Source organism: Musca vetustissima, unplaced genomic scaffold, assembly GCF_032173495.1.
Source record: "Musca vetustissima isolate MV318-11 ecotype Yass unplaced genomic scaffold, APGP_CSIRO_Mvet_v1 utg1319, whole genome shotgun sequence".
Classification (NCBI taxonomy): Eukaryota; Metazoa; Arthropoda; class Insecta; order Diptera; family Muscidae; genus Musca; species Musca vetustissima.
In genome coordinates this window covers 244,854-267,983 of record NW_026884577.1, presented here as the reverse complement: position 1 = coordinate 267,983, position 23,130 = coordinate 244,854, and the positions used below count along the sequence as shown (strand labels likewise).

General features: G+C 35.1%; 5 protein-coding genes across 5 annotated transcripts in view; 3 read left to right on the top strand and 2 right to left on the bottom strand.

Moving 5' to 3' along the window:
- Positions 1 to 23,130, top strand: part of LOC133331572 (E3 ubiquitin-protein ligase Nedd-4) — a 307,165-nt gene that overhangs the window by 180,047 nt on the left and 103,988 nt on the right. The window contains exon 2 of the mRNA XM_061539956.1: positions 20,458 to 20,539. Within this exon, the coding sequence (XP_061395940.1) occupies positions 20,495 to 20,539 (45 nt within the window). The 5' untranslated portion in view covers positions 20,458 to 20,494. The remainder of the gene's footprint in view (positions 1 to 20,457; positions 20,540 to 23,130) is intronic.
- LOC133331575 (MICOS complex subunit MIC13 homolog QIL1) overlaps positions 1 to 23,130 on the top strand; it is a 267,176-nt gene that overhangs the window by 148,465 nt on the left and 95,581 nt on the right. The gene's annotated exons all lie outside the window — the stretch shown is intronic.
- On the bottom strand, positions 1,377 to 3,095 carry LOC133331571 (U4/U6 small nuclear ribonucleoprotein Prp4). The gene is made up of 2 exons (XM_061539954.1): positions 1,823 to 3,095; positions 1,377 to 1,760 (listed from the first exon to the last, which is right to left on the bottom strand). The coding sequence occupies exons 1-2, from the start codon at positions 3,093 to 3,095 to the stop codon at positions 1,378 to 1,380; spliced, it is 1,656 nt and encodes a 551-aa protein (XP_061395938.1). The 3' UTR covers position 1,377.
- Positions 4,004 to 5,062, top strand: LOC133331566 (putative RNA-binding protein Luc7-like 2). The gene has a single exon (XM_061539950.1). The coding sequence runs from the start codon at positions 4,022 to 4,024 to the stop codon at positions 5,060 to 5,062; it is 1,041 nt and encodes a 346-aa protein (XP_061395934.1). The 5' UTR covers positions 4,004 to 4,021.
- LOC133331551 (enhancer of mRNA-decapping protein 3) lies at positions 12,766 to 14,952 on the bottom strand. Its single transcript, XM_061539935.1, has 5 exons — positions 14,539 to 14,952; positions 13,479 to 14,471; positions 13,256 to 13,410; positions 13,110 to 13,194; positions 12,766 to 13,036 (listed from the first exon to the last, which is right to left on the bottom strand). Exons 1-5 carry the CDS (start codon positions 14,946 to 14,948, stop codon positions 12,811 to 12,813), a joined length of 1,869 nt encoding a protein of 622 aa, XP_061395919.1. The 5' UTR covers positions 14,949 to 14,952; the 3' UTR covers positions 12,766 to 12,810.

The window sequence follows — 23,130 nt, the reverse complement described above, 5'->3', positions numbered from 1 at the left end:
CCCTTAGGAATAATGAGCAATCCAAAGTCTTGCAACTCGTAACGTTTCCGGTCCCTCATGATACCATGTGGTTTCCTGTTCCTTTTGTAATTGCTTTCGTTTTTCTTCTTCATTCTGTTTTTGCTTTATGGCATTTTCGCCTAAGCTTGCCAATAATTCCCGCAGGCGTCTTCTACGCTCCGCCGGACCTTCTCCAAAGTAGCATATTGGTTCATTCAATTATCGCAAATTGCGTTTAATTTCCGCATCGTCTGTGGATACATTAATTTGGAGGGCACGTTTCTCGCGCTCAAATTCCTCCAGCAGAGCAACTTTATCTTTCGAAATTTCCGTCTCCAAATCAAAGTAATCATCCAATTGGATTTTTTTAAAGTAATTTTTTTCAAGGGCTTGGATTTTGTTAGAATTATTTTTTTCTAAGGCTATAACAGGTGTGGTTTTTTTAAATATTTTTCCAAGGGCTATAACAGGCGTGTATTAAAAAATCTTTAAGGACTACAATAGACGTGGGGTTTAAATATTATTTCTTCAAGGGCTATTGTATTCGTGGGATAAAAATTAAAAAAATATATAAACGACTTTGATGTTTACCATCGTAGATTTTCAAAGAATATTTTTACATGAACTTTAAAATCTAAATCCTTGATTTTCAAGCAATTTTTCGATGATTTTTAAACCTATCCCTGTGAATTTTTAAAGAGTAAAACAAGTTTGCTTTTATTATGGTTGACATGTTTTGAATGCACTTTATTAATGTTCGTTTTTATTTATATTTTAATTTGTATGGATGTGGTAAAAAGAAATAAAACAAATTAATACAACAATGGCAGTAACTCTATATTACAATAACATCAAAAATTAAATTACATTGATTTTTTTTAATGAAGAAATTTCGTTTGTTTTTTTTTTCTTTCTTTATTTATCACTTCTTTTGTTTCAATAAGCTTAAATAAAGAAACAAAAACAATGGAAGTGAACTTAATTTATTTATTTTTCTATTTATTTGCATTTTATGTTGTGTAATGAAGGTACCCAAAACTAAAATAGGTAGATATAACAAATTAATATATGTATATATTTCTAGTTAAACATTAACAAAGAAGCAGATTTTTTTCTTCAAACATTCGTTGAAAAGCTAATATGAAAATCTGTTATTCAAAACGCTGGGAAATTTATCAAGCGATAAATGCAGCAAAACTCGTTAACATACATACATTTTTCGAGTTTTGAAAATGAAATACATTTTCCAGTTGACCCAAAGAGATTTAAAAAAAATGCATATTGTTTCTTGTTAGTATGAAAGAACAATGCTACCAAATTATTGACCAGTCACAAATTTCAGACTTAAGGGGAATATTTTGGGGAGACATCGAAGTACTAGCAATCCGATGACCATAATTTAAATGTTCTATCAAATGATGTTGTAACAATGAAATTCGAATTCGGTGAAATGTCGAGGGACACAACTTTGCCATCGTGACCCTGTAAGGTTTTAAGCGGTTGCCATGTTTTGTTCGACCATATTTTGGTGGTGCAATCGTATGAACATGTGGCCAGAAAACTACCACCGTCTCGTTGATATTTTACATCGGAAATTAGATTCAGATGGGCTGGTATGGTATAGACCGGTTGACGACGTCTTAGATCCCATATTTTACAAGTATTATCCTGGGAACCGGTGGCAATGTGAAAACCGTTTGGTGAGAAATCCACACCAAATATTGAACCCAAATGTCCCTCAAGGAACATAATGCAACGACCTTGAAAAATAACATTTGATTAGTAAAATATATACACCATTTTCCATTGGTATCCAACATACCTGTTCGTAGATCCCACACTCTGCCAAATGCATCTAAGCCACCGGTAACAATAACACTGCCTTCATGCTGAAAACTAAGACAATGCACAGCCTTGGCATGTCCCTCTTGATGTAGAACTTCTGTCTTTTGTTCCAGATCCCACAGACGCCAGGAGGCATCATAACAAGCTGTGGCCAAGAATCTTCCAGATGGATGAAATCCTAATTTAGACACACGATGTGGCATATGCCCTGTTATATCGGCAATTGATTCTTCCGAATTGAATCCCCAAAGTTTTACAGAACCATCATGACCACCTGATGCCATGGCCACCACATTTTCTTCATCCCGTTTGACACCCGGCCGAAAAGCCACACCACCCACATAACTGGTATGACCACGTAGCGTCTGTTCCAATTTACAGTCAGGCACTGACCACACTTTACACAACCCCGACCATGATGAGGTAACCAATAGCGTGGAATCATCATTAAAGGCACTACCACTTAGTGGTCTGGTATCTCCCACTTGACTGCAATGTGGTCCCAACGACTGTAAACGTTTTTGTAACTCAACCATTCGCCCTGCTCTCGTGGCACTGGGGACCTCAAGTGCCTGTCGGGCTTTTTCCAAACGTTCCTTGGCCCTCGGCAAGGAATAGTGAGCAATCCAAAGTCTTGCAACTCGTAACGTTTCCGGTCCCTCATGATACCATGTGGTTTCCTGTTCCTTTTGTAATTGCTTTCGTTCTTCTTCTTCATTCTGTTTTTGCTTAATGGCATTTTCGCCTAAGCTTGCCAATAATTCCCGCAGGCGTCTTCTACGCTCCGCCGGACCTTCTCCAAAGTAGCATATTGGTTCATTCAATTGTCGCAAATTGCGTTTAATTTCCGCATCGTCTGTGGATACATTAATTTGGCGGGCACGTTTCTTGCGCTCAAATTCCTCCAGCAGAGCAACTTTATCTTTCGAAATTTCCGTCTCCAAATCAAAGTAATCATCGGTGATTTTATTGGCTAGGGCGGCAGCTGTTGGTGGTGGTGCTGACTGAGCTGCAGCTCCCTGTGTATGTTTCTTCTGATCATCCGCATAGTCTTCATCCGAATCGATATCTTCCAATTGGGCAGCAGCACCCGTCGCTGTTGCTAATCCTGTTGCTGTCGCTGACGTCGCTGCAGCTGCTGCGCCACCAGTAGTGGATGATGCCAAACGCTTTCGTTCAACTTCCTCCAGCGAGCCATAGTAGAGAGTTCGTTGCCGTTTAATATATTGAATATCTTCATCGTCGGACATATTATTCGGATATGTGCAAACGAAGAAATAAAAATAATTTACAGAATTACAAGTTTTCCGAACCAAAAAAAGTTTGCCAAACAACAATTGAGGAAAATAAACGGAACGACACAAACGATAAACGTACACAATGCTTTGCCGCCGCCGGCGTGCAGAATAGAGCACGTTTATTTACAACGCTGGATGTGTTTACATTGTGAAGTCGAACAGAATGTTGGCGTTTAATGAATGCAAAGTATACAACGTTTACATAGAGCAGGAGAATCAAGAGATAAAGTGTTTTAAATGTAAATATAAGGAAAAAATCGCCATTCTACTTAGTGGAAAGTGAGCCAAAAAAACGTTGCTCTTATGGATTTGAATATCTATAAAAAATTTCAATAAATATCTATGCTTGAATTTTGTATATGCTTGCAGTACGTGAACGGATCATACAAGTGGCCTGTTCCCGTACTGCAAGAATCTACTATTTTTACTACGATAACACTTTTTTCCTTTATGATATCGAAATAAAATAAAATGAACGCCTGCAATAGTAGATTATTGCAATACGAGAACAGACCAAATATTGTTGTTTTTCTAATATAATTAATTTCTTCCCGTATTGCAAGAATTTACAAAAAATAGTAAAATTTAGTAGATTCTTGCCCTACGGGAACAAACCAAAAAATTTATACGATATTTAAGGAATCGTTCAATTGAACTAGTTTATTCGTGAACTAAAAACTCTATTCTTGAGTGTTTATGTTATCGATAACACCTTACACGACAGATAACCCATAATCGATAATCGATTAAATTCTTCACAATTTTTTTCGTCAAAAACGACGAATAGACAGCTTAACTAGAATTGCATTGTAAAAATATTGAAAAGAAAAATAGAAAAAAATATTTATAATCTCCTCTCAAATTTATCATAAAACAAAATGTCGGCCACCGATCAAATGAGGGCTATGCTGGACCAATTGATGGGCACAACAAGAAATGGTGACGATGGCCGTGGCTTGAAATTCTCTGATCCTCGTGTGTGCAAGAGTTTTCTGTTGGATTGTTGTCCTCACGACATCTTGGCATCGACACGTATGGATTTGGGCGAATGCCCAAAAGTACACGATTTGGCATTTCGTGCTGATTACCAGAATGCGGTAAAATCACGAGATTATTACTATGACATCGAGGCAATGGAACATCTGCAGGCGTTCATTGCCGACTGTGACAGGCGCACCGAGGCGGCCAAACAACGTCTCAAAGAAACGCAGGAGGAACTTACGGCCGAGGTGGCAGAGAAGGCCAATGCTGTGCACGCTTTGGCCGAGGAGATTGGCAAGAAGCTGGCCAAGGCAGAAGCCCTGGGCGAGGCGGGTGAGGTCGAGGAGAGTATGTCGCTGATGAAGGAAATTGACGAGCTGCGTGCAAAGAAAATCAAAGCTGAACATGAATATCGCACATCAATGCCTGCCTCAACGTATCAACAGCAAAAGTTGCGAGTGTGCGAGGTGTGCTCGGCATATTTGGGAATACACGACAATGATATACGTTTGGCTGACCATTTCGGCGGTAAGTTGCATTTGGGCTTTTTAACCATTAGGGAAAAACTGGCCGAGTTGGAGAAGACAGCGGGGCCACGTAAGGCCGAATTGAAACGCACTGGCAAAATACACGAACGTGATAGTGAACGTTCCCGGTCACGTTACTTTGTGGGTGGCCGCGAGTTGGATAGACGTTCGCGGGTACATCGGTCTCGATCACGAGAGAGACGTCGTGGTGGCGGCGGCGGTGGAGGCGATGGTGGTTCTAGCACATCTGGTGGACGATCGGATCGTAAAGATCGTAATGAATCACGCAGAGGTGGTGGTGCTGGCAGTGGTCGTGGTAGTCCTGATAGACGGAGATCACGTTCCCGTTCACGTGGCCGCAGCTATAATTCCCGAAGACGATCATCATCTAGAGACCGTTATCGTCGCTAGATAATAAGCAGATTCTTGTCTGTGTGTGCGTGTGAAGGGAAAATGGATGTTACATCCAGCAAAATGAAGATCATGGTGGTGCGAATGGCCCCGCGGTAGAAAACACATCATAAGAAAATCCTAATTTTAAGTCTAGATGACAATTCAATAGCAGCACGTATGTAAATTCAAATTTTTGTTTTTTATTTTCTCATTCTAAATATTATCGATAATAATATTGTCCAATATTTAATTATTATAACTACTATATTTTCTTATTTAATTTCAATATTCACACAAAACAAAGAAACACACACATACATACATTAAACATCAATCACAAAACACAAATAATAACATTAATTTTAGATTTAAATATAATGTTTGTACATTAATCTATGATGCTATTGTTTCTTTCTTCTTCAAAACCCCACAACAACAACAACATTGGTTTTTACATGTTGCGGGATGGTATCAACAAAAAAGAGATTATTTTCTAGAGGTGGTGTGGTGTTGTTGATTGCTAGGTGAAATGTCCTGAATCGAATTGTCTCGAATGAATGAATAAATGAGACCACCGGGTACGTAGTGTCAGAAACATTTTAAAGTAGTATAGCATTAATTTCAGGCTTTCAACGCATAAAGCTCATAGGAGGCCCAACAACTTCCACCAATTCCAAACGATCCGTTCGACCAATGTCGTCGTATGTATATATATGTACCTAATATGCGATCCAGTTCTTCCTCTTCTTCTTGTTTTGGGTAAGAGCAAATAACCAAACAATATTCACGATCAATAAAAGCAGTCAAACAGTAAAAAAATATCAACCATTTTTAAATGTAATTCCTACGATTTTTTTCATTTGAAATGCAAAATGTCTTTGAATTTGCCTTTTACTCCAATTATATATTATTCAAAAATAATATATAATTGGAGAATATATACCAAATGTTTAATAAAAATATAATATTAAAATACTTTTGATGTTTTCTCAAAATTTTAATTTTTATTTAATAAAAAGTATTTTTATGTATATTTTTCTCTTTTACGATTGGAAGTGATTTTTTAATAAATGTTAACATTAGCTTAAACATGTTTTCAAAAAATAGATAACTTCTTTAAATTAACAATATAAATTGGTTCGTCCTCTGTGTTAGTTTGGAATAATCTTTCTCTCTAGTCAGAAATATTTTTTATTAACAATATTTAAATATTTGATAAAAATGCAAAATTAATATTGGCAATGTTTTCTATGTTCAAATTTAAATTTTTTTATGTTATGCCTATTTTTTATTAATTGATTATTTTTGAAATTTCACTTGAAAAAAATAATTATGGAATTACATGTAAAATGGTTTTTCAATATATGATCACTTCAAATATTTTTTCGATATTTCTTTTCTCAAAGATGTATATCACGCCCCAAATGTTGTACCTCAGATTAGATTTTCGGGTATGTATAAAAAAAAACTGATAATAAAATGCCGATGTAAGGAGATGACCACATTCCGCTAGTAATTGGTGAGCACAATAAGCTATACTATGTTGATGTTGTTGTTAGTTGATTATTAACCAAACAAAAAATGCGTACAAAACAACAAAAACAAACAAAACCTTTCTATTTATGATACACATTTTTACAGATTTTTTTCAATTAGGAGAGATGTGTGTTTTTCATAATCACATAACCAAAAAAATATTCGTTTGGTACCACGATACAGAGTGTAACCACCAATCATGTACGTATGTATGATCTGTATGTCATCACCCAACCAGGTTTTTTCCTTTTTGGTACGTATTTCTCCACTACTTTAAAACATGTTTTATGCATTTTCTTTATGCGGTGGAATATTGAAATTGAAAAATATGTGGACCGTCATCGTTGTTAGTTTGGAATAATCTCTATACTCCGTCCCATACCACCCGACTATTTAAGTGAGTAAAAAAGTATTTTACATAAAAAAAAATCCCACCCGAACAAAAACAAAAATCAAGTAATAAGTTTTGTTTCCTTAAAGAATTTTATTTTGTTTTTTTTTCAAATTCGATTCTTTGATGCTGGTTGGTTGGGTACGTATTATAAAAATATTGATATACAAGTGGTATATTTTTTTATTGTTGTATTTTAACATCAGTTGAGTTTAAGGTCCTCCGAGAATATATACTTTCATTATAATATCCTTCTATTAAGAAAGGTGGATATGTTAAGTTTTGTCACAAAAATAAAATGAAAATTAAACGCTGCTTGGATTTGAGTTGTTACGCCATTTTATTGATTAGAAGATAATTGGTAGAAAAAAAACGTCTTTGTCGATAGTCGTATCAATCATCGAAATTCAATTAGGTTTGGAAAAAATATTACAATAGGAAAAGTGCATGTCTTTGTGGCTGTAAATAATTTTGATCAAACCAGGTTTGATCAACGAGATTTGGTTAAATGGCGTTAAGGGAACCCCCCCATTCTCGATTTTATTTTTTCAAGAATTTCAATGGGCTGGTAAATCAATACCAATGCTTGTTAAGGTTTGTAACTTTGCATATATATATTTGCAGATTTAAAAGAGAAGAAAAATAATTTACAAAAAAATTTTGTGATTGTTTTGTTGTTGTTTTTTGTAATTAAAGAGAAGTCCTTATTTTTCATGGAGGGCATGATAACTCCTCACTGGAACATCGGAATCCGAAAATTCCAACGGTGTTAGAAAGAGTACATGTCTGGCTCGTGTATGAACTAGAATTATTGACTTCGCTCTAAAATTAACAAAATGACGGACCTTTGAACAGATATTTTTCGAAAATCGCCGATTTTTGACTAAAAACCAAGTTAAAAAATAAGGAAGATATTCACCGATTGGCTTTATCCCGATAGCTATACACTCACAGAGAAACGTTGAAAAATTTGGAATCGATTGGGTTATTAGTTTTTGAGTTATCGTGTCCGCCATTCGCAAAAGAGAAAAACGCGTTTAAAATTTGAGAAGCCCTTTAGCCGTCATTTGATGCTGACACAAAAAATTGGCTATTCTTGAGATTTTCACATGAAATTTTGTAGGGACAATCTTGAATTAGTGTAGATTCGAATTAAATAATAAAAAAAAATTGACCCCGAGAATGGGGGGTCCCCTTAAGCCATTTTCTAGAAATTTTGTAGGGACATTCTTGAATTAGTGTAGATTCGAATTAAATCAAAAAATTTTTGACCCCGAGAATGGGGGGTCCCCTTAAGCCATTTTCTAGAACAGCTATATAAAGATGTAGAAGAACTCGTTGGGGCCGAAATGTTTGTATATTTAAATGAGGTGGGCATTGAAAATATTTCAAATCGGTCGAGAACCTTATACATGGAGGTTAGTTAAAATAGGGAACTATGTAATTCCTAAATTGTCTGCCTGTAGTTTTATATTCTGAGAAATGTGAGTGAAAATAGAAAATTTTCTCTTTGAATAATTTTTTGAGAAACAAAAAAACATGGAAAGCCAATTTTCCGCCACTTCGTATCGTATACCTTAAATAGGCCGGAACATTGTTATGATGGCTGCTATTCCAAAGATGGACCGTTTTATTATATTTTAAAATTAGGATCAAATATATATATATACACCACACTCTGGTGCATGGTATGTCTTTGTGCATATGTTTGTAACAGGCAAAAGGAAACAAGATAGACTCATAGTTGCTTTTGATAATATGCATAGAATCATTTCTGAGTCAATTTATGCATGTCCGTCCATCCGTCTGTTGGTGTTAAATTGTAAAAAAAAAACTATAGGTCGCATTTATAATCCGATTTGGATGAAATTTGTGGAAATCGATTCAGATTTATATAATTAATAATAGCTACCATATATATATATATATATATTTTCGTCCGATTTTATATAAATGGTGCACCAAAGTCATATATATATATATATATATATGCGTACCAACTTTCTTGAAAATCGGTTCCGATTTAGATATAGCATATATATATAGTTTGATTTTATGTAAATGGGCAAAACGAAGTATATATATGAACTTTGGTGTCCTATATATACTTCGTTTTGCACGAAATTTGTCACAGCGTACTGAATTAAGCCTAGAATTATGGGTGCTAAGTTTCGTGAAAATCGGGTCAGATTTAGATATAGCTACCATATATATTTTCGTCCGATTTTATGTAAATGGTGCACCAAAGTTCCTATATATCCTTCGATTTGTACGAAATTTTGCATAGCATACTGAACTGAGTCTAGAATGATGTGTACGTAGTTTCCTGAAAATCGGACAAAAACATATTTATGTAAATGGTGCACCGAAGTCCCTATATATACTTCGATTTGCACGAAATTTGGCATAGCGTACTGAACTGAGTCTAGAATGATGTTTGCTATGTTTCAGATTTAGATATAGCTCCCATATATATTTTCGTACAATTTTATGTAAATGGTGCACCAAACTCTTAATGTTTGTCCGATTGACATGGAAGGTTTCTACAAAATTTTTCACAACGTATTAAATTGAGACTAGAATGATGAGTGTTTTTGAAATAGGTGCATATGCAGACATATCTTCCATATATATATTTTCGACCGATTTCATGTTAATTTCCCACCAAACTAACATCGGGGGTTTCAAAAACCAGATCCAACCAGCTGTTTTTAAAAACTAAATATTTTGTGGTAAAACTGTTTAAATAAAACATATGTACGTCGCTTGTACCAAAAAGGAAAAACAGATTTTTTTTCGAAATAGTGCCTGTAGTTATCTTTTGGGTACGTATACATGACTTACTGTTCCCTTGGGTACGTATTTTTTTTAATACAACATTTATCATTGATATAATGATAATTATGATTTATTTTAATTTCCCCATTTTTCTCTATCCCTCTCTCTCTCTCAAAAACACACACACTCGTGTAACTTCGCTTGAATTGTATTTGTAAAAGAAAAATAAATGAAATATGGGCTGAGAAAACGTTTTTGACGTGAGTATACTTCTTATATATAACTCCTATATATATATTCTAAATAACATTTTAAATTAGTAAATAACTTTATATATAAATACATATATATATATATATATATATATATATATAAGGTAATTATTTTTATTGTTTGGGGAGGAATTAGGATTTTTTTTTGAGGCAAAACAAAAATCTCTTGGCGTCTATTTTAAAATAAAATAATTGTTGTATCTATTTCTAATCATAATGATATGTTTTACATAAAGAAAATAAATAAAAAAATTAAATATCAAACTAAAAATAAAAAATAGTTTTTATTACAAAAAAATGGTTCTAATTGCAAGTATTGCTATTTATAATAAGGATCTAACGAAAAACAACAATTTGTATCTTTTTTATATCCTTCAAGAAAAAAAGGTTATATAAATAGGTTAAGACGCAATTTACACTGAACGTGGTTCAAATCGGACATTCAATTCAATTGATATTGGATTTACAAATTTAAATAAAATGTAGACTCTGTGGGGGAGGAACCTAAAGGAGTGGACCAATAGGTCCCGCCTTTAGACATAATAAAAATATTACGTTGCGCATTGTTTAGTTCAAATTGGATATTCCGTACGCTCCATATGTGATTTGCAACCATTGTGGTGGAGGTACGATAAGAAGTGGACCAACGGGCATCATTTTTACATTATACAGTCATGGATATAATATTAGGTTGTGCAAAGTTTTGTTTAAATCAACCAAATTTTGATCATTTTGTGAAGGAGTGAACCGACGGGTCCCATTTTCGAACTTGATTTAAGTTCGAAGGAAATGTTACGATGTGCACAGTTTGGATCAAATCGCACATTCCTTTTGCCTAATAACGGATTTATAAATATTAACAAGGAGGAGTAGGTAACTCCTTTGGACTTGAAATAGAATTGTTAAAAATATTACGATGCGCAAAGTTTATATCAAATCGGACATTCCATTTGCTTAATACTGAATTAATAGCAATTGAGCATTTTGACCTGTTTTTCGGGTCCCACCTTCCTTCGCTTTTATATGCCTTTTGGGCTGGGGCATCTTCATCCATTCTCACAACATGACCTAGCCAACGTAGTCGCTGCAGCTCAATACATCTAACAATGCCGATGTCCGAGAATAGCTGGTACAGCTCATGGTCCATTCGACGGCGATATTCACCGTCAACGCAGATCGGCCCATAGATCTTTCGGAGAAATTTTCTCTCAAACACTCCAAGAGCTGCCTCATCTGCTTGCGTAAGTACCCATGTTTCAGATCCATATAATAGCGTCTTGTAGAGTGTGAGCTTGGTCTGGCGTGAGGAGGCCTTGCTTTTGAGTTTGTTTGCTCAGACTATAGTAGCATCTGTTGCCCAACACTATCCTTCTCCGAATTTCAAAACTGATTTCATTAGTTTTATTTATGGCGGTACCAAGGTATATAAAATCGTTGACTACCTCGAAGCTGTAGTTCTCAAGTTCCACAGTTGGTTCGAGTCTACTGGACGTCTTGCGCGTTGATATCATCAGCTTGGTCTTCTCGCCGTTTATTGCTTTGGCAGACTCCTTCTCAATTTGTTCAAAGGTGGCTGTTACCGCTCTCAATGTTCGACTCGTTATGTCGTTGTCATCGGCGTAGGCGAGTAACATGTGTTGTTTGGTGTACAGAGTGCCATTTTTGTTCAACTTTGCCTCTCGTATGATCTTCCCAACAGGATGTTAAAAAGGTCACACGACAAACTGCCATATTGTCTGAATCCTCGTTAAAGGGAAGTTATGAAGTGGAAATTTTGACTGAAATCGGTTACTCCCTCCAAAAGTTATCGTGCGCACCAGCCAGTCAGACATACGGACATTTGTAAATCGACTCCAATCTGTCTGGTCCAAAGAAACAAGGTCTAAAACAAATATTTAACAGTGTATATACCCTAACCTCATTGAGCTGATGGAGGTCTATGGTAATTGAAAATGGCTATTAATGAGTGTGAATTATCCTAATCTGAAACTAACTTTTAATAATAGAGTTTTTAAAAATTGTAAAAACACCAGCATATGTTTATTTCAAAATAAAGCAACATTTAGTGAATAAAAATAAATCAATGTTTTTTTTTTGGGAATCTTGATGTTTTATTACTCAGATTTTTTAGCAATTTTTTTTTTTAGTTTCTTTTTTTCTGTTATGATTGTTGTTGTACACAGTTGATTGATTTTCTAGGAAAGATGGATAAGAGAATATAAACTCTAAGGGGAATGTTAATTTAAAATCAACATTTTCTTTTTTTAAAAGTGGCAAATTGTTTTGGAGTTTTTCTTTTCTTTGTGTCTGTATTACAATCACTTTAAAAATTAACAAACAAATATATATATATTTAAAATTTTCACTTAGTTACAAATTAGTTAATGATTTAGCTGCAATGATATTATTTTTGTGTGTCGGGTGGAGGGAGTTGCTTGTAATCATTATTATTTTTATTCCTTGTAAATGGCAATGCTCTGCTTGCCCGGCTCTCCATTTTATTTTTCTATATTTTTGTGTAAAGATAAAATTTAACATTTTCCACTTTTTTGTTGTTTTTGTATAATTGCCAATAATCTGGGTGTTAAATATATAGATTCCATAATGCTTGAGTTGAATGTTTTTGTTGTTGTTGTTGGAGGGTGGTTTTCGATTTCAATCTCCACAGAATTTAATTATTGATGGCGTTGTTGTTCCATTTGTATTATTGTTTTAAAATTCTGTATCCTTTTTTATCATTTTTTTTTTTTTTTTTTTTTTTTAATATTATTTAAATGTTGTTTTTAGTTTCAGTCCTTTGAGTGGATTGGTATCACAAATTTATGCCCAAATGGACTTTTGTACTTAATGCCAGCATCACGATAAAATTTATCCGGTATACCCAGATTACATAAATACAATTTGCCACAATTATTCGATGATATGCCATTTAATGGTAAGATTGGTATAATTGAATATTTAATGGATACATCATTTATGCCACTTGGTGGCGGATCAATGGCCAATATAGATGCACTGAAAGAAAAAAGAGAGAATTGAAATGTAAGCATTTTGTAAACATTTAGACAAGAGCAAAATTTCTACATACCGGTTTTCACTTAACCACTTCTTTACATCGGTCGACAAATTAGCTGAATTTGTCGACAATATCACAAGGTCAGGTGTTGGGAGTGCTGTAAACATATTTTTTTATTAAAAAATTGGAGATTATAGAAAACATTTCCCTACACTTACCTTCAACGGAATACACCACGGTATTCCCAGTTGCTTTAAAAAGCGATATTTCTATACTCTTTTGTTCTATATTGGAGTCTTCTTCCAAGTAAAGTAATACCTTTAGGCCGTGAGATGCTAACTGACGACCAGTAGCAGCACCAACGTTGCTTGATCTAAAAGAGAAAAAATCATTACACGTTAATAAAAAAATAATAATAATAATTCCGCAATCTAAGCTCACCTAAAATTCTCTGATTTCTCACATATAATTGCAATTGTCGGCCATTGATGGCGATTATTCGGAGTTAGGCGACGTGCTCCACCCAACAATAATATAGCCAAATCTGTTGCACCGCGTGCCAACAAATCCAATTGACGTTGCAGTGAGAGCCCACACTTTTGAGCACACATTTCAATTTTTGTTCGCACAAATATCGGAATGGTGGGTATGATCAGACCCTCATCCGTAACAAAATCCTCGGAGCCGCCATCGAACAATGATTCGATTTGACGCATTTGTGCCGGTTCACTAACTAAAATATTCTCATCGTGGCGATATTTTTTCTGATTCGCTGACGACACTGTATGTTGTACTAAATCGGGTTTTTTACCCGCCTCCAGCGAGTCCCAAATGGCTTGTTTATCGAACAGCGCTAAATTACCCTCAAAATCGAAATCCTCATGCAACAAGGGATCATCAATGGAGGCACTAAATGTTTGACTGTGTTTGATGCTGTTTTCGCGGCGCACCTGTTTGTTGCGTTGTTTTTGGCGGGCTCCATTGCCATTGCCGTTTGTATTGTTGCTACAGTTACCGCCGTTGCCATTCGAGGTAGCGTTGTTACGCTGAGATCTACCATTGGTGGTGGGCAAGCCAACACCACTTGAATATGAGGCGGCACCTCCTCCGTTTTCTTTCTGGCCCGAGTAATAGGAACCACCGCCACTTGGAACAATATCGATTGGCTTGCTGCTATTTAGAGCACCACCATTTTCCATGACACCACCGCCATTGCTGCCATAACTTTCGGCATTACAACTATTCGATGTCGAACAGACGGAGGCTGAACAGCTGGCAGCACCCATTCGTACCTCAACTTTGGGTGGTATAAGATTGCCAAAGAAAAGAGCTACACTGTTTGAGGTTTGTTGTTGTTGTGGGGAATTTGATTTTTTGCCATTAAACATTGATTGTTGCTGAGCACTGGGTGCCCTTGAAGATGTGGGTGATAGTCTGCAGAAAAACAAATAGAAACAATAAACATTTTTCAAATGTCAACATTTTGTTTGCAATAACCTACATATTTGATTCCTGCTTTAGTACCATGCTTTGTTTCAGTTTATTACTCAGCGTTGAGTTGACATCTGGTTTTGGAGCTACTCCAGCCGCTCCACCACTTGCTGCTGCTCCTCCTCCTCCATTGGCGACGGCTACATTGGCAAAATTGGGCTGTTTCACCGGGGTGGGCTTATTAATTACGGTCGGTGTTACTGTACTCTGATTATTATAGGATGGCAATAAACTAATTTTGTTGATGTCTGTCGAGCGTAGGGTCACTTCCGCATCTTGTTTACGCAGCGGCACACCATTGCGGAATGCCCGTACTATTGTGATCTCTGAAGGCGTACACTGTGAAATGATACCCTGAAATACGCCTAGCTTGGGATCGCATTCAATGGAGACCGCCTTGCCTGTCCAATCGTCTTCCATTGCCTGCACTGTACTGCTGCTACCGCCTGGCTTTAACTTGAGTCGAAAATCGTTCGTTTCTTTTGAGACAATAACACTCCTCTACTCTATTACTAATCAGTCTTATGCACTCGATTGTTGCTATTGTTGTTGTAATTCCAAATTAATTCGTATGGTAATTGTTTTCTTTGAAATGACAGATTTTCTCCTTCGCCTCAGGATGTCTTTATAATTTTCGTCTGTCGACTTCCTGTTATTGCATTCGTGGAACTCCGTATTACAGAACAAAATCGTCGTTGTTGTTGCTGCAGCTGCTTTCGTCGTCGTCGTCGCCGTCCTGAATAATTTTTTTCCAACGCAATTTTTTTCTTTCGTACACCTTTTCAATTGTTCTAATTTTTTCTCGCTTTTTTTCCGAAAGATTTTTAAGAAATATATTTCAATTTGTATTTGAGTGGCGTAGAATGTATTATTGTATTTGAACTTTCTATATTCGCAATTGTTTAAAAAAATTGCACGTTGTAACTTTAATTTTTTCCAACTATTCCTTTTTTTCTTTCTAATATTGTTGAATATCGCTTAAAATGTACATTTTAGAGTTGTTCAGTTCACAAAGGAACTAGTTCAATTGGAAGATTCGTGAAAAGAGCGTATGAACAGCTCACGGACACCAACAGTGAACGAGTTGAATGGTGACAGATTAAGGATACATTACACGATCAATCAGTCCGGTGTTACATTTGCATTGTACACAACATGACAGTAGGCACCCGAGCAAATTTTCATAACAAACTGGCATGGAGTTTTTGTCGACAGAAATAAATAAAATGAAAGAAAATGCAAAACTTTTTTTATTTTTGGTCTGTTCCCGTACTGCAAGAATCTAACTTCGAAAACGTTTTTTCCTTTATGATATCGAAAAAAGCTATTAAAAACTCGTAGATACGAGAACACACCATTTCTAAATCAAATTTACCGTTAAGGGCTAAGCAGAATGTTCGCGTTGAGCGTTTTTTGTTATCGCGTTAACGCACGCAAAAAGTTTAAATATATTTAACTCCGAAGCGCAGCGCACATCAACTTCGAGCGTTTGTGTTATCGTTTCCTTGTGGTTGTTGTATTTTCGATAACATATAACGCGACGGATGACTCAACGCTAGCATTCTGCTTAACCCTTAATAGTTCGTCTTCGGACGGCTCATAAGAATGGCGCAATTTAATAGTATAATACGCCCACGGGCTTAAAAATAAAATTTTTACAAAATGGCGATTTGTTAAGTCTTCGCTTACCTACAACGTGTTTCAATTATCTGAGCGGGCCTACACAAAATATAAACTTACAGAAGCTGAGCTCGATTTTTTAAAGATTTTATACTAAATAGAAAGTGGACTAGTTGGAGGAGGAGTAAAGCGGAAAAAAGGTATTGTTGTATTTTCGATAACACATAATGAAATGGATGGGTCAACGCGGTAATTCTGCTTAGTCCTTAACGCTTCGATAACCAAAACGCGTGCGATAACCAAATACGCTCAACGCGAACACTCTGCTTAGCCCTTTACTCTCACAAAAGAACTTACTGATTAATTATTACTGGAAAAGTACGCAGACGGACCTGATAACACAAACGCCTGAAGTTGATATGCGTTGCGCCTCGAAGTTACATATATTTTAACTTTTTGCGTGCGTTCCCACGATAACAAAAAACGCTCAACGTGACCATTCTGCTTAGGTCTTTAAGGGCTAAACAGAATTTTCGCGTTGGGCGTTTTTTGTTATCGCGTTAACGCACGCAAAAAGTTAAAATATATTTAACTCCGAAGCGCAGCGCACATCAACTTCGAGCGTTTGTGTTATCGTTTCCTTGTGGTTGTTGTATTTTCGATAACACATAACGCAACGGATGGCTCAACGCGAGCATTCTGCTTAGCCCTTTATTGTTGCGGTTTTCTTGTGGTTGTTGTATTTTCGATAACACATAACGCTACGGACGGCTCAACGCTACCATTCTGCTCAGCAACGCGCAAGGGGATATCCCAGCCACTCATGTTTGCTGCCAAAATGCATTATTGTGAATAGAATTCCATTATGAAAACGTAAAGAAAGTTCAAATTTGTTCCGTTCCGTTTTCCGTTTTCGATTGCTACCTGGGTGATATTATTATTAGATCTCTTGGTAACGCGAACATTCTGCTTAACTCTTTATTACCTCTGCCTATGTATTTACCGGTCCTTTCGATTTTATATGAAATGTACATGCTATTCCGTAACTCTTTTATTACCTCTGCCTCTCTCTCGGTGGTAAATTGTATTGTAAAACATTGCGGTCCTTTTCGTTTTTATATGAAATGTATTTATACATTGTTTGCATAAATAATATATGTTATAATTTAAGCTAGTATCACATATAAAAAATATAATTTTTGTACTGTGAATCAACAAATTGAACTAATTTATTTGCCAACTAGATAACTTTAAAAGTCGATAAATCGCTTTATCAAATGTCAATTTTCCCATCCCTAATGGTAGAAAAACCCAAGTCGTCGGTTATTGTGTATTTCCAACGAGAAAGATTATTTCGATTCAATGTTATTTCGTGTTTTCTTTTTATAACAATGATAATGTTTTATTATACAAAATATATACGTATGTAGCTAGCAAGATGTTAATTAAAATGTACATTCATTAAAGTGTATTCGAAGTGAAATTTCAACCAATAAAATAGATATTATGTACAAATAGCGCTGCCAGCAAACCGACGTTCCCCCATTGTAGAAAGAATACATACGTGAAGAAGTAACAACAACAAAAACAATAGCATCAAATTAAAGCTAAGAAGAGCTAATAAGAAAATCTATTAAAAATCTTCCAATAAAAAATAGTAGTAGTTGTAAGTAAAAAAATATAGTTGCAAACGAGAGATATTTTTATTAAAAAAAGAGACTTTGTGATTAATAATTCTTGCCGATTCATATACAAATTATTATTATTATTATTGCCCTATAATAAAGATTTTGCAAAAATGTTCCGATTAAACTCTTATCGTAAATGATTAAAATTGACGGTATTGCTGATGATGAGATCAATTATTTGTATGTGTGTGCCTTCATTTCATATAAAAATGTGTTTGTTTTTCTTTTTGTTCTTAAAATAATGTTTGCAGAGAATTTTTAAACCGTTTGTTGTCAAAATAAATGTTGCATTTTTGAGAAGTGTTACAATAACGTCATAATGTCTGCACGTTCTGCCAATAATACGGTTTTGCCGCCAGCGACAGACAATGATGCTCCCCGGCCGCCACCGCGTCGTCGTGCAGCTTCCGTTGCAGGCCAACAAAGACGTTTCTCATCACAATCGAGCCAAGAGTTCAGTGGCAGCGGCCATACACCAAGAAGATCTTTAGCCACGGTGGTAAGTAATACAACTAAATGTTTTCACTCAGCCCCCTCCCCCTTTTTCCTCTTTTAATACAACAATAACTTATTAATTTATGGCATGGCCTCTAGTTGTTGTATTTTGTTAAAACAAAAAACATGAAAAACCCAAAAAGCATAAACAATCAGTACATGTCAGTTGTAGTTGTTTTTTTGCTCAGTGAATTTTTGTGTGTGAGCAGAGAGTGCTTTTGTGTGTGCATGATAAAACAGCTGTTTGCTGCAAACATTAAGTACCCAACTAACGAAAGCAATGAAAAGAAAAGAAGAAGAAAAATAACATTAACAAGGGGCATTTTTTTATTTTGGGTGGAAACCACATAAGGCTGCTCCCCCATATCTCAGCTACTCTCTGTAAAAATAACTGAGCAATGAGGGGCCATTGTAGGCTCCCTCATGTACTGTATTTTGTTAGGAGAGCAACAGCTCACATGACAGATGACATTTGTAGTCATTTTGCTGGTCTCGCCGTTTAGTTTAGTTAAGTTCATGAGAGCGTAATAACGTTTTTATTTTTTCGGTTGGACAATTAGTGGTATTGTTCCCCTCCAATGACTGCGCGTGTGTTTGTGAGTTTTGTCGGTCAGAATTAAAGAAGAAAAGAAAAAAAGAAATTGTTTTACAAAACATGTTAATGATTTAATGAAGTTAATGTGATTTCTTTTTCAAAAAAATTAATTTCACAATATTGCCAAACAAAAGATGTAACAAGAATTTCAAACGGTGTTTAGTTTTTGCCAACAAAAAACGTCAGAAAAATAACTGGTGGCATGATAGTGTGTGTGTCTGTTTTGTCAAAAGCAAACCTGACTGCTCTTGAAAAGATTAACACGACATAATATAAAAGAAAAATAAAATGAATTGTTTTATTAAATTTAAATAGAAATAAAGCGTTCCTTAGCCAGTAACAGTAAAAATAAATGAATTAAATTGTGTGTAAGAGCTTGTGTGTGGCTCACCGTCCGTCCAAAACACTGTGCAAATTGAAAAAAGAATAGAAATAAAAAAAATTAGTCATCCAACTCGACGAGCGATATCTAATAGAGGGATTTGTAAAAGAAGTAATGCCATCATCGCCGCCTCGATTGCAATGGCAGACAGCGACCTATTGAAATATTAATTAAATTATAAAATTACTTTTTTGGTTAAATAAAATTCAAAGTTCATAATGCACATTTAAAAATAGAAAACAGTTAACGATTATTACTTCAAAGGAAAACTACCAAAGTGTTCGAATGTTGTTCAAAAAAATAAGGCAAAATTGATCGATTGATTAATTGTCATTGGGTGGTGGTCGAAATAAAAAAAAACAAAAAGAAAAAACAAAACAAAGCCATCCCCAAAGTGTGTGCCTGATTAGAACCTACTTTTTTGCTTCTTCTTCTTACATTAACAAAATATACTACAAAAAAAACAACTTAAAAAAGAATTGACAAAAGTCATTAGCAAAGACGACTGAAAAATAACACATTCCAATGAGAGAGGGAGATTTTAAAATAATCTCTAGTTCCCCCCTTTGTCCTACATTGCCATTTGTTGTTGTTGGCGATCAACGACAACAAGATTGCCGCCAACGTCACTGTCAACGCCACAGTAGAAGAAGCAGCGACGACGGCAGACGCCGCCATTGTGCCATATAAACCAGTTTTCGGTTATTTCCCCCCACAAGACGTGACAGATAGCGAAGCAGGCAGGCGTACGACGACAAAAGGTACATAGCCAGCCAGGCAGGCAGTCAAGTCAGTCAACCATCCAGCCACCAGCCAACTTTTTTGTGGAGTACCTTTTACTACTGCCACCACCATCGCGGCGGCTTACTACATTCATTATCGTTTATATTACGACGTTTTATGAATGCGTTTTTTGTTTTTTGTTATGTTTTATTTTTAATTCTTAATTCCGATAATAAACAAAAAAGAGAGCAACGACACACACAGTACACAATCAGAACCAAGGTGGTGTCCCCTTCAAATGAGAGAGAACTAAGTGTAAACAGGCAAAAGAGAGTAGCAGCAGAGAACAGAGCCAAGACGCAAAAATTCACAACAATTTAAATTGTGTGTTTTGTATTTAAATTATTTTCGTTTGTAACAATTGTGAGTTTCAAGGAAACTTATATTGCAAAATTGACTGAATATGGCTGAAGCATTAGCCGAAGGACAAGTTCATGGTTACAGTGATGTAAGTAAAGAGAAAAAGAAAAAATAGCAACAACATCAAATCAAAATTCATTATCCTTGACCAACTTCACAAAATCTATTATAAAATATATTTGTAAAGTCGTTGTGTATGATATATTATAGATTCGATGTCGTGTGTTTGGTTTATTAAAAATTTAAATGAATAGCCAACAACAACAACAACTGTCAACAACAGCCGTGTAATCTCCCATTCATGGTGTGCAGTGTGTCAACACCACCATCATTACATCCAGGAGGCGATTTTTAATTAACCTGTTTGGTTTGAATTGTTTTCCTTTTTTCGTTTCTCTCCTTTCTCATAAAGAATAGAATTACACACAAATGACCTTAACAAACGGGATACTCAAAAAAATAGAAATAAGGCAAAAATATTGACGTCCATCAGGTGTTTTTTTTTTGCTACTGAAGGCTATTGATACTCTATAGGTATTTAAACACACCATACATCTACAAATTATTTCTTTTATGACCTTTGCAATTTAAGCCAATTTACAATTCATGAGGCCAATTTAAAGTTAATTACAAAGATTCCACCTTATTTTACACACACCAAACATCTACAAATTATTTCTTTTATAAACAAATGTGACCTTTGGTAACATATAGAAGCATTTTAATCGATAAAAGAAATATTTGTTTATCTGTAAAGGATCTCCATCTATCTATAGAAGGCAGCCTTATATATCCAGAAGCTATCAAAAATAGTAAAGAGTACCTCAGTAGGCAAGAGTATCTCAGTAGGCAATTATGATGTTTTATTTTATTTGTTACATGCAATACCATAAGTGTCTGAAATCCTTCCTCCCCTCTCAACCATAGACACATTTTTGCCTGTTTTGCCACGTTTGTCTGAAATGACAATAGAGGAAGGGATCGTCAATAAAATATAAGAAGATAACGATATAAAAAACCTCTATATATTTAATCTATAGAATACAGTATAATATTCAAATAAATCCTATGGGATGTATCATAAATAGTAGACGACATAATTATCTTAGGAAAAGACCCTTTTTCTTGATCACAGACAAATTCTTTGGCACATACAGTGGCTCCATCGAATAATCGGACAAGTGGTTGTCAGATATAAAAATGCTATACATTTCAAAAAAAATTGTCTAAATGTGAAGTTTTTTTCGCTTTTATTTACACATTACTTACTTATATTTCTGACTTTTCTAGTGATAACAGTAAATTTCGTCAGAAAAACAAAATTAACTCAATTTATTGTGTTCAACGCAAAATCGGACAAAGCAAAGTATCAATGTTAAAAAATGAAAAAATCGAGAAATTAATATTTAGTTGCATATCCTTTGTTGTCCAGAACGGCCTGTAAACGCTTCGGTATTGATTTGACCAAATTTTGGCATACCTATGGAGTTCCAAGATTCCAGTAAAGCCACCTGAAGCTGTACTAAGGAGTTAAATTTTTTTCATACACTCTACTAGCTAATTATTCCCAAAGATGCTCAATTACGTTAAGGTCTGGGCTATAAGTTTTGGGCAGTTATGTGATCAACCAAAGCTTTGCAACACCTGATGTGTCCTTGGGATCGTTGTCTTGATAAAAGGCAAAGTTGTTCGCGATACCCAATTTGTCTGCACTTTGCTTTACATTTTGTTTTAAAATGTTGAGGTAGACAAAATTTTCCTTTTTCCATCAATAAAATGCAAATTGCCTACTCCCGCACTCGACATGCAGCCCCAAACCATAACAGAACTTCCTCCGTGCTTAACAGTGGCTTTTGTATTCTTATGATTAAATTCAGCATTTGGCTTACGCCACACATACATCTTTCCATTTGACCCGTGCAAGTTAAATTTGCTTTCGTCAGTAAACAGAATCTTTATATAATGAAAACTATCAATAGAAATGTATTTTAAGATGATCTATCATCAAATTACCTGCTTCCAAAAATCTTCTGGTTTTAGTTAATACTCCTTTTGTCCGATTATGCGATGGAGCCACTGTATGTCTGTCGATGAAGCTCAGCAATTTTTATAAAAGACTTCTATACAAATGTTACGACTACTATTAGTTTGTTTGGTATAAACACTCCCATATAGGGCATTCTGTATTACTCTAATACCCAAGGACCTTATTTACATGTGTGTCCATGCATGAAAACATATATTTTTAATTAATCGGAAAATGTTAACTTTTATGGAAACACTGTTAATGTTTTTTTTAATTTATTTATAAATATCTTTCGGCAACGTACGGCTGATCGACTTTGTTATATATAGTTTTTTAAATTCAAAATTGGCATTTCGGTGGACTTTATTTCAGTTTTCCTTTTTTAGGTATGTTTCCTTATTTTGTTCTGTTCGTTTTTTTCTAAGTGCTACCTGCCTAATATGTTTCTCAATAGATATATACCGCAATTTTTTCTATTTTACATTTTGTTTACAAATGTTGGGAGTTTTTCTAATTTTTTCGTTGGTTGATTCGTTTGTTTTGTTTACATTACAAAATCAAGATAAACGTTGTACAACAAACAAGCCACGTGAAGAAAAACCTAATGTTCATTTTTTTTTTTATCATATTCACCTAATAATGAATGATTTAAT

What these genes read in the sequence shown, in the direction of transcription:
- LOC133331571 (XM_061539954.1), bottom strand. Translation starts at nt 3,095, where the DNA reads ATGTCCGACGATGAAGATATTCAATATATTAAACGGCAACGAACTCTC. An exon ending in AGTGTGGGATCTACGAACAG is followed by an intron (nt 1,761 to 1,822) that starts GTATGTTGGATA and finishes TTATTTTTCAAG; the next exon opens with GTCGTTGCATTATGTTCCTT.
- LOC133331566 (XM_061539950.1), top strand. Translation starts at nt 4,022, where the DNA reads ATGTCGGCCACCGATCAAATGAGGGCTATGCTGGACCAATTGATGGGC.
- LOC133331551 (XM_061539935.1), bottom strand. Translation starts at nt 14,948, where the DNA reads ATGGAAGACGATTGGACAGGCAAGGCGGTCTCCATTGAATGCGATCCC. An exon ending in CTAAAGCAGGAATCAAATAT is followed by an intron (nt 14,472 to 14,538) that starts GTAGGTTATTGC and finishes GTTTTTCTGCAG; the next exon opens with ACTATCACCCACATCTTCAA. An exon ending in GAGAAATCAGAGAATTTTAG is followed by an intron (nt 13,411 to 13,478) that starts GTGAGCTTAGAT and finishes TTTCTCTTTTAG; the next exon opens with ATCAAGCAACGTTGGTGCTG.